At 38.4% G+C, this 12,069-nt stretch overlaps 1 protein-coding gene across 2 annotated transcripts in view; it reads right to left on the bottom strand.

Moving 5' to 3' along the window:
• mei-P26 (meiotic P26) overlaps positions 1–12,069 on the bottom strand; it is a 451,952-nt gene that overhangs the window by 348,091 nt on the left and 91,792 nt on the right. For both annotated transcript variants that reach the window (XM_067142736.2, XM_067142737.2), the window contains exon 6: positions 5,752–6,083. In XM_067142736.2, the coding sequence (XP_066998837.2) occupies positions 5,752–6,083 (332 nt within the window). The remainder of the gene's footprint in view (positions 1–5,751; positions 6,084–12,069) is intronic.

The following is a 12,069-nucleotide window of genomic DNA, read 5'->3' as shown; positions in this document are numbered from 1 at the left end:
CAAGGGGGGGGGGGGGGGGGGGGGCGGAGGCCGTAGATTTTTTTCCGAGATCTTACTAACATACAGATCATTGAAAAGTCAATGAACAACATACAATTCCATCATATGTAACAATTTAAAGACTGGCATATAAAGAGTGTGTGATTCTTACCTGCTAAAGTAACAGGTGATCTGCAGTACATATCTGAGTGGAGGTTGAAGGATGATTTCTTTTGTTGAGTACTGTAACTGCTCCCTTAGCAGCTTGTAGTTCCGTTTGGTAAATGTACATTTGTGACATGCTTTTCCTTTCGATATTATGTGCATTCTCTGCACAAACAGAGCACTTAACAATTTGGAGTTCATATTAGCACGGAATTCAGTCTTGTCCTTCCTCATCATGCGCATCTGAAAAATCACGGCTACACACACTACAAAACACGTGCGAATTAGGTTTTGAGGAACGCAGTAAACAGGGCCATTCATTCGAGTATACCTCCGTAAATTTTGGAACTACTTTTGGTTTATTACTAGCATCACTAGTCACGGTAACGTCATTACACGTATTTTCCTGCACAAGAAATCGCTTCATTAATTGCTAACGTTTCGCATTTTGTAATACACGATTAGCATATATCCTAAAAGAGCAATATATGCAAATTTGGCAAGCAAAATCGCAATAAATACTTCTTCAGTATTCACAATGAAACGGAGTTTGTCACCACTTTGCCGCGAAAACAGACATAAGAACTCACATACTTGCATGAAAGTCTGATCACGTGACAAACATAGGTAACAACTTCGCAAGATATACTACTTCTCAGGTGCCTACTTTTTTGGTACTGGAAGTCTTTACGGTGTTTGCCGGAAGCACACACTGCGTTTGGCACTTGAAAACTCGAAATATTCTTAAACGAGGGACACGAACGAGCTTTAAATTATTACTGAAAAATCCGAAAAGAATATTCTGAGATTTCAAGCTGTAATGGTATCCCTTGCATATCCTTTTGATCACTTCATACAGTTATATTTAAAAATCAACAAAAAATCGTAATTTGTGGTGTGTGATTCGTAAAGGCATATTTATGATGGGCGATTTGTAATTATTGCGATTGAATCGTAATAGTTGGCTTCTCTGTTAATGGCATCTTCAGCCTTAATCTCAATCTGAAAGGTAATTAATCAGGTACCTGATTGTATTAAAATTACATATAATGTGAGGATGATGTTGGAAATGTGCTTCAAATGGTGAGCAAATGGTTAACAATAGTTATGATATTCTTAAAATGAAGCCTTAATAAAGTCTTAAAAAACAAATAGTTGTAAATTTCTACACTTTCTTGAATGTCCTTGTTTAAAAATTGGTAACAAATTGTATACTGGTAATTTTATAAGAACGTAAATTATTACGTTAAACCTTGTAAAGTGGCGCCCTGTGGAGGCTGAGGGCGTTAGAATAATGATAAAAGAAAAAATGTAGTTGATAATTCCAAATGGAGTATTAAAACATATTAAAGCTAGTAAAGAGACGTTACTGTTGCTCACTTCAAGTGAAGTTTATGATAAAATTGTTGGAACAAGTAAAGCAGGGCCTTGTGATGGTTGAGGGTGTTAGATAAAATTATCGGGTTTTGAACAATTCAAGCATCAGGATAATGAAGAATGTAGTTAATAACTCCGAGTGGAGTTTAAACACAACTTTAAAAATAGTAAAGAGACGTTTCTGCTGCTTAAAACAAGTGGGGTTTATAAAAATATAAAAATGGTTAGACTGTTGTAACTCCCGTGCAAAGAGATAAAACTGTAGTCTTCTAAAAGCACGAGTGAAGAAGAGTGCTTGATGGTAAGCAGCTGTGTTAAATATTAGCTGGAAGGAGCGATTGTATTCTCTTGTATATAGTCGAAAGGGATATTAGGTTTGAAGTCTGTAACAATAGGAGAAATACGTGTTAAAGAATGAATTTGAATGATAGGAGAGTTCAAAGAGAAATAGAGTGTGTACCTCTTTATTTATGTTGAAAATGGTTAACGTAAAGATGAGTTGGAGAGAAAACGTTGTGTGTAATTTCATTTATTTTTAAATGTAATCTATATATATAAAATAAGAGTTTTGTCTGTACATTGCTCAGAATTTGAAAATAATGGTATTTCTGTATCGGTCACGTCCATAGTAACTAGAAAATGCACTTTTTACTTTTCCGTAATTTCTGTCTGTCTGTCTATATGTATGTACACGCATCACGAGAAAACGGTTGAAGAGAATTTAATGAAAATCGGTATGTGAAGTCAGAGGATGAGCCTCTACAATCTAGGCTATAAATCATTTTACTCATGCTGAGTGATGGTAGTTTAGGGGAAGGCCTAAAATTGAATTCTCAACTATTTATGTTATTAGTGGTCTAATGAAAATCGGTATGTGAAGTCGGGGGATGAGCCTCTACAATCTAGGCTATAAATCAGTTTACTCACGCTGAGTGAAATAGTAGTTTAGGGGAAGGCCTAAAATTGAATTCTCAAATATTGTTGTTATTAGTAGTCTTATCTTGAAGAAAATCGGTATGCAAAGTCAGGAAATAAGTCGCTATAGTCTAGGCTGTAAATTATTTTATTCACGCTGAGTGAAATGGTAGTTTAGGGGAAGGCCTAAAATATAATTCTCAAATATTTCTTATTAGAAGTGTAATCGATGAATGCTACATAACTCAGGTTATATAGTATTAAATTTTCTATTATTCATGTCTTATACATTGTTACTGTACTGGCTATGATCACAAAGATAGCATTGCTTTTAATCGCTACATTCATACTTACGTTTTTGTAATGACCTATGTTGATTTTAGGTTAGGAAAACCACAAAGTCAGTCTTTCTGAGAATCCCGTACCGAAGCACGGGTACTTCAGCTAGTAGTTTAAATAGTTGCTATGGTAGCGTTGAAATGACTGATATTTAAGTTACTGGTGTTAAAGAAGATGTGAGATTAATGGAGGAGAGTGTTGAAGCGGTGTGACAAGTTTATAAGTTATTAGTCGTGGCGGGTAGCGAGAAGAGTTCAATTCTTAGAACAATATAAAGAGAAAAGATATCATCAGTATCAAGTGGATTTCAAATAAAAGTTAGAGCCAGCCTATAGTTAATCTTTTGTGAGGAGGTAAACTAGCCTTCTTCTCGAACTGCAGTGCGGGAGCGAAGGAAAGTGTGACAGTAAACATCTATAATTATAAAGTTCTATAAGAACTCAGTTAATATCACTAAAAGGTGTTCTGTAAAGGGTTGAGAGTATAAGAAATCAAATTGTAGTATTAGTTTGTTTTTTTCGTTTTTTTTTTTTTTTTTTTTCGTGAAAAGGTAAGTTTAGTCCTTTCAAAGCAAGTGAGAGTGAGGAAGTGTGTTTGATGGTAAGTAGTTTTTTTGTTTTTGTGAAAAGGTTAAGTTTAGTCCTTACGAAGAATGTAAGAGTGAGGAAGTGTGTTTCATGGTGGGGTATTTTTTTTTTTTTCCGTGAAAAGGCAAGTTTAGTCCTTTCAAAGCAAGTGAGAGTGAGAAGTGTGTTTGATGGTGAGTGGTTTTTCTTTAAATATATATGGAGATTTTAGTTTGAGGTCTGCAATAAGGAGGAGAATTATGTATTAAATGTATGAGATTATAGAGTTAATCAGTGGTTGGATAATTGTTACTTGTGCTTCTGGTATTATTATAATAGTGAGAGAATATGGGAGGTGGAATATCATAACTATTGTTAACCATTTGCTCACAATTTGAAGCACATTTCCATCATCATCCTCACATTCATATATAATTTTAATACAATCAGGCACCTGATTAATTACCTTTCATATTGAGATTAAGGCTGGAGATGCCATTAATTAAAGGGCGAAACATGTACCTATAATTTTATTCAAGATTTGATTTCTTAATTAAAATCTCTATTTACGTATTCATATTTATTTGACTTCATCCTTGCACTTCTCCTTCAGCCAGTCTTCCTTAGCTAACTTGCACTTTCTATCCACTTCATTCTTTAATCACCTTTATTATTATCTGCCCTCTTACTTTTTAGCATTTCTGCATTTTCGTAGTTCATCAATCAGGTCTAGTATCTCCTGAGTTATCCCCTGATTCTTAGTTGATCTTTTCTTCCTTCCTAACATTTCTTCAGCAGCCTTGCTAACTTCATTTTTCATGACTATCCACTCTTCCTCTATTGTGTTTCCTTCAGCCTTTTCATTTAGTCCTTTTGCAACATGTTCCTTGAAACAATCCCTCAAACTCTTTTCTTTCTACTTGTCTAGTTCCCATCTTTTTGCATTCTTTCCTTTCTTCAATTTCTTCAGTTTCAGATGGCATTTCATGACCAACAAGTTATGGTCAGAGTCCACGTCTGCTCCTGGGAAAGTTTTGCAATCCAACACCTGGTTTCTGAATCTCTGCCTAATCATAATGAAGTCTATTTGATACGTTCCAGTGTCTCCAGGTCTCATCCACGTATATAGCCGTCGTTTGTGGTGTCTGAACCAAGTATTGGCAAGGACTAAATTATGATCAGTGCAGAATTCAACCAGCCGACTTCCTATTTCGTTCCTTTGTCCTAATCCAAATTCTCCTACTGTACTACCTTCTCTTCCTTGGCCTACCACTGCATTCCCGTCTCCCATCACAATTGTATCAAATCTTCTATCTCCTCATATATTCCTTCAATGTCTTCATCATCCGCTGAACTAGTAGGCATTTAGACCTGCACTATTGTGGTGGGCATTGGTTTGGTGTCTATCTTGACGACAATAATTCTTTCACTATGCTGGTCGTAGTAGCTTCCCCGCTGCCCTATTTTCTTATTCATTATTAAACCAACTCCTGCATTTCCTCTGTTTGATTTTGTGTTGATAATTCGGTAGCTGCCTGACCAAAAATCCTGTTCTTCCTGCCAACGTACTTCACTTATACCAACTACATCTAAGTTTAGTCTATCCATCTCCCTCTCGTGTAGTCCCCATCCGGAGATCCGAGTGGGGGGACTAGTTTACCTCCGGAATATTTTACCCAGGAGGAAGCCATCATCAGTACATCATTCATACAGAGAGAGCTGCATGTCCTCGGGAGTTAGTTACGGCTGTAGTTTCCCGTTGCTTTCAGCTGCGTAGCAGTAGCAACACAGCTAAGCCTTGTTGAGTATTATTACAAGGCCATATCAGTCAAACATCCAGACTGCCGCCCTTGCAACTTCCAAAAGGCTGCTACCCCTCTTTCGATGAACCATTCCTTTGTCTGGTCTCTCAACAGATACTCATCCGATATGGTTGCACCAGCGGCAAGGTCACATGGTTCGCAGGGGAGGGCATAAGGAATATGATGCACAAAATATCTTAAATAAATATCTATACTTGTTTTTGAAATAGCTTTTCTTTGTTTTGCCAAGAACCTAGCATTTGAAGGAGCTAAACACTTCAATTTTACTTTTCAAATAAACCTTACAAAGTGAAAAGTCATAAATGTAACTACTACGATTGTTGTTTAAAATCATGTGCAAGAAAGCTAAAAGTAATTCAATATTGATGTACAGAGTATTAAGAGCAACATACCAGTAAGGCATGAATCTTAAGATTTCACGAGTTCTCTGAAATTCATACCTACATAATATGAAGGATAATACAATCATTTGGAAGTGAACAGAGGAAGATATAAGAGGCTTTGAAATCAGTTAATTTTTAAAATAATCACGCTACACTAGTAAATATTATCATAATGAATTTGATTAAGAAGAAAAAATGTATTACCTATGAAATGTATCCATTATCCTAAGCTCTCTATTAGAGTGCAACTGCTTTAATTCTTCTAGCACATTATCCCTGCACTTTTCAAGCACAGCCTTGTAACTCTGGAATGTCTCTTGGATCAGATCTTTGGCATTGTCATGTTGCTGTTGCAACTCACTCAAGGCATTTTCCAGATGACTTGAGGCATTTTCACAGAACTCCACCTTTGATTTGCTCTCTGTCATTAAACTTCTCAGTTCTTCACGCTGACGTTCTTCAGCTTCAGCTAAGCGCTCATAATGATGTTCTGGAGCTTTATGATCACTCAAGAGACAGTTGTTGCAAATGGGAACCTGAAATGCCAAAATTAGGTATGTATATATAAATTGTTTTCAATATTTTTACACTCACACACCAGTTAAAACATACAAGCAATACCGGTACTTCTCTGATTTTCCCATTTACTCAAAATATGTACATTTACTTTTCCTTTCTTTAAATGATAGGTTGCAATTCCTTTCCCTTTTTCTTCTCTCTAAACGAACTTCTCTACCGTTGACTAAACTGTTAAGTGTACTTGAATTTGGTAGTTGTTTATGAAATAACCCACAGGCCAAAATAAAATCCAGTAACACCTCTTTACCGATATCATTTCATGTTTGGTCAACACCACGGGAAGCTGCTGAACGTAAATACTCAAAACTCGATATTTAAGTATAGGGTTAGCCAGGATGAGCACTAGGCTACATATTACTTGATCAGTATACAATGATACAGCAATATTATGAGAGATAAAACAGGAATGGTTCTTTTTTTGCTAGGGGCTTTAGGTCGCACCGACACAGATAGGTCTTACGGCGACGATGGGATAGGAAAGGCCTAGGAGTTGGAAGGAAGCGGCCGTGGCCTTAATTAAGGTACAGCCCCAGCATTTCCCTGGTGTGAAAATGGGAAACCACGGAAAACCATTTTCAGGGCTGCCGATAGTGGGAATCTCCCGGATGCAAGATCACAGCCGTGCGCCTCTACGCGCACGGCCAACTCGCCCGGTCAGGAATGGTTCATGTGTGTGGGTTGCTATAGTCACGTCCTAGTTCGTGAACCATGGGCAACGGCCCAGTGGCCTAGTAAGGAGTGTTGCCAACTTATATTTTCAAGATCCGCTAAATACCACTAAAAATACGCTAAAATTCCGCCAAGAAATCCGATCTCAAATAAAGAGTAATAAAAATGAGCAATATTAATAAATATTAGTAAATAATAATAATAATAATAATAATAATAATAATAATAATAATAATAATAATAATAATAATAATAATAATAATAATAATAATAATAATAATAATAATAATAATAATAATAATAATAATAATAATAATAATATTTAAAAAATCTGAGCAAATTTGGAGTCTGAAGACGATATTAAGGATACGCCGCAGTACCACCACATTTGTCACCTTAGTGAACTTTAAAAAGGCGTATGACTATCGACAGACAAACTGTTGTGGACATCCTAGGAGAGCTCAGTTTGGACAAGAAGACCACAGAATTAATCTGCCAGACTCTCACAGACACATCTCAAGTGAAGTTTCTAGGTGAACTATCAGAGCCTTTGAAGTGCGTACAGGAGTTTGACAAAGAGATGGCCTCTCCCCAATACTTTTTAACTCAGCGTTAGACAAAGTCATCAGGGAATGGGGAAAAGAAATCGAAGGTATAAACATTGGTACTCGGGGACAAAGAATTAACGTGAAGTGCCTAGCTTTTGCTGATGATCTAGCTATTTTTACCAAGACTAGTGAAGAAACCAGGTATGCCATAGAAAAGTTGCATGAGATTACATCAAAGACAGGCCTCCAAATATCGTATGAGAAGACTCATATCATGGCTAATGGACACCAGAATATCCAAAGATCCCCACTACAGACAAATTATGGAATAATCACACAGGTCCCTTCCTTCAAATATCTAGGAGAAATCATTGTATCATCCGGATTGGACAGGAAAGCTAATTTAGAAAGAGCCACAAAACTCCTGAAAGCATACCGTATAGCATGGAACCACTACAATAAAAGAGTGATGTCATGAAATGCAAAACTTTGGCATTACAAGGCTGTTGTTCTTCCGGAAGCCTTGTATGCCTCAGAAACCACATCTCTAAGAGGCCACTCTAAAATTGATGAAATTGAAAAACAAGAACGAAAAATTCTGAAGAAAATATATGGCCCCGTTCACGTAAATGGTGTATGGATCAAAATGAACACTGTAGATTTGAACAAAGCAATCGACAAGTTCACCAATACCGTACGTAGGAGACGATTGAAATTCTATGGCCACATCTGTAGAATGGATGACACTAGATATGCAAAAAAATTGCTTGGTATAATTAAATCAAAGGTCAAAATAAGCTGGTTTGAGGAAATAAAGCAGGACTTAAAAGAAATGAACATCACAGAAGATATCATCAGGGATCGCAAGGCTTTTGAGAATCTGGTTGCAAAGCACACGTTCACGGAAAAGGCTAAAACAACCACAGGGAAGCAAAGGACGGAAGAACACAAGAAACAGCAGAGCGAGTTCATGAAGAGATTTTGGAAGGAGAAGAAGAAAGGAAAACCATCATCAAGCTAACAAGTTCCAACACGCTCTGTAAACGGGCATAACGTAGAAAGGAGAAGAATAAAAAAAAAAGTAAATGTCTGCACTCACCTGATCTGTGAGTTTCACTGGGATTAAACCCCTGCCTGTGACCGGCGAGCTAAAACTTGTACACGTTTTACTGCTGGGTGCAAACTAGGTGAATCCCCTACCTCAAGGGTCACACACAGAACAGGCCAGATTATTAAACGGTCTTCCTTCATAGCATAAAATAAATGCTACTCTCTCACAGTTTCATTACCTGTCGTCATTCGTCAACGAAGAGATAAGTATCCTTTCCCCACGCATTACAAATTTATGATACCATGATCTCATAACATCAAATCCAAATAACATGTTTTCCTCATGTGACTGCTGGTACCTAACAATAAATACAGAATAGCTCGGAAGCAGACAGGAGTACAAATTTTAAAAAACGTAAAATGGATAAAACACTAAATTCCGCTATAATAAATCTAGAATTCCGCCAAAAAATCCGCTGTCCGCTAAATGATATATTTCTCCGCCGACAGTCTTCTAATTCCGCCAAATTTAGCGGAAAATCCGCTAAGTTGGCAACACTGCTAGTAAGTGGTACTGAGAGTCGGGATACCAGTAGCTATGGAATGCGAGTGGGCATCTCGGACATATTTTGAGTCATGGCCCTCTTTGTGCTCAGATGGCCAAGACTATACAATCCACTGTGGTCCATAACCCATTAGAGGAGAGATCCTCACTTGGACTATGTGCAAGTAGGGTAGCATCCTGCGTCATGAATTTACTGAACTCAGAATACTTTCAGCAAGCCTCGGACCTATGGGAGTAATGTAGTTCTACTCCCATTTGACAGGCGAGGGACTCCTTGGAAACAACTTGGCGAACGAAATGGAATTCGATGGGGAGCTATCAATATTAATGGGGCTTATGGAAAAAAGAAAGGAAAAGTAGAACTGGCTGAGTCAGCAAAGAAAATGCATCTGGATGCGCTAGGAGTACGTGATATTCGGGTAAGGGGAGATGATGGGGAAGAGATAGGAGATTATAAAGTGCACTTGACGGGTGTTAGAAAGGGAAGAGCAAAGTATAGGGTAGGGCTGCTTATCAAGAATACCACTGCACGCAACATAGTTTCTGTCAGGCACGTAAATGACCGAATGATGTGGGTAAATTTGGCAGTTGGAGGAATTAGGACAAGAATTGTCTCCGTGTATTCACCATGTGAGGGTGCAGATGAGAATGAAATTGACAAGTTTTTACGAAGCATTGAGTGACATCGTAGTCAGGGCCAACAGCAAGGATAGGATAGTGCTAATGGGCAACTTCACTGTGAGAGTTGGAAATAGAACTGAAGGATACAAAAGGGTGATCAGTAAATATGGGGAAGATACGGACGCTAATGGGAATAGGAAGCGCTCGCTGGACTTCCATGCTAGTATTGATTTAGCAGTTATGAATATATTCTTCAAGCATAAGGCTATTCAATGCTACACAAGGGAGGCTAGGGGGGACCAGATCCATAACAGACTATATCTTAACCAACTTCGAATTCATGAAGTCTGTTAGGAAAGTTTTCTGGGGATTTTTCCAAGATATAGACCACTATCTGATCTGTAGTGAACTAAGTACCTCTAGGCCTAGGATAGAGGAAGTGAATTCCGTCTGCAAAGGAACAAGGGCAGAAAATCTCCAGGACAAGGAAATTAGAAGTACATGGATATGATTAGTGAGAAGTTTCGAACAGTGGACAGTAAGCAGGTTCAGGACACAGAAAGAGAATAGGTGGCATAAAGGGATGCTGTAGTAGAAACAGCAAGGGAATGCCTAGGAACAATTGTGCATAAAGATGGGGAAAAGCAAACATCTTAGTAGAACGATGAAGTGAGAGCAGCTTGTAAATGTAAAAAGAAGGCTTATCAGAAATGGCTCCAAACAAGGGCGATGCAGACAGGGAATTATACGTAGATGAAAGAAACAGAGCGAAACAAATAGTAGTTGAATCCAAAAAGAAATCATGGGAAGATTTTGGTAATAACCAGGAAAGGCTAGGTCAAGCAAGAGGGAAACCTTTCTGGACAGTAATAAGGAATCTTAGGAAGGGAGGGAAAAAAGAAATGAACAGTGTTTTGGGTAATTCAGATGAACTCCTAATAGATCCCAGGGAATCACTGGAGAGCTGGAGGGAATATTTTGATCATCATCTCAACGTAAAAGGAAATCTTCTTGGTGGTGTCGCGAACAGCCAAGCTCATAGGGAGGAGGAAAATGATGTTGGTGAAAGTACGCTTGAGGAAGTGGAAAGAATGGTAAATAACCTCCATCGTCATAACGCAGCAGCAATAAATGAAATTAGGCCTGAAATGGTGAAGTATAGTGGGAAGGTAGGGATGAAATGGCTTCACAGAGTAGTAAGATTAGCATGGAGTGTTTGTACGGTACCTTCAGATTGCACAAAAGCAGTAACTGCACCTATCTATAAACAAGGGTACAGGAAGGATTGCAACAACTATCGAGGTATTGTGACCGTTCACGACACTGTTAATAGCATGTCGTGATATCCTGTGACAGTAATATGCCGTTTTCCGCATCATTCTGTGATAATTGGTGCCATAACTAGCTTATTTTTGCACTACACTGGGCACGAATGACTTGCCGCTGGCTCAAGTGGTGAAAGTCTCATTGCACACACTTACCAAGGCAGGTCATGTGGTAGACCGCACTTGAAAATCTTCTCTCTCTTGTGGGGGAGAGTAAGAGGCAAATACCACGTGACACCTTAATTAAGTCAGCTTAACCCATGGAAACATAATTCCCTATATATCTACCCGTATATTCATTGATGCCAACTGAGAACCTTCATTTGTTAATAATAATAACAACAATAATATTAGTGACATGGATTCTGACATACGCTATGAATAATTACAAGCAAGAGCTCATCATAATCAGAGAATTTTATGTTTAACATATCAAGATGTATTTCACTTAACATATCATCAATTACTCGATGCATAAGGGTGCAGCCAATTACAAAAAGACGTCGCGAGTCTGGCCGTGCGAGCCTAAACTGGATTTTTCCAAGGCGTAGTGTCATCTACCAGAAAAATACCAGGTGACACTGAAGATTCTGATTAAACCTACGATCGAATATGAAATTAAATGTCGTATGGCTTTTAGTGCCGGGATATCCCCGGATGGGTTCGGCTCGCCAGGTGCAGGTCTTTCTATTTGACGCCTGTAGGCGACCTGCGTGTCGTGATGAGGATGAAATGATGAAGACAACACATACACCCAGTCCCTGGGCCATTGGAATTAACCAATTAAGGTTAAAATCCCCGACCCGGCCGGGAATCGAACCCGGGACCCTCTGAACCGAAGGCCAGTACGCTGACCATTCAGCCAACGAGTCTGACATCTGATATGGATGAGATTCGATCAGTGGAATATAAAAGGTTGGAGCTATTTTTGATACAATCAACTTCGAGAAATGGGTATTAGCGGATCGATGTGTAGGAAGAAGACGTATTTAGCCCTCTCCACCAATCCTACCCCTCTTTACGTATAAAAGAAATTGCTGCGAAGGCTATACATCCATTATCTTCAGTATTTTTCGATCGTACAGACGTAGTCAGTCTTACGGTCAGTGCGGATGTGCAAAATGTTCATTGTATGGTGCAGTGTAATGTGTGTACCATACGAGTT

Source organism: Anabrus simplex, chromosome 3 (assembly GCF_040414725.1).
Source record: "Anabrus simplex isolate iqAnaSimp1 chromosome 3, ASM4041472v1, whole genome shotgun sequence".
Classification (NCBI taxonomy): domain Eukaryota; kingdom Metazoa; phylum Arthropoda; class Insecta; order Orthoptera; family Tettigoniidae; genus Anabrus; species Anabrus simplex.
This window is presented reverse-complemented; position numbering and strand designations above follow the sequence as displayed.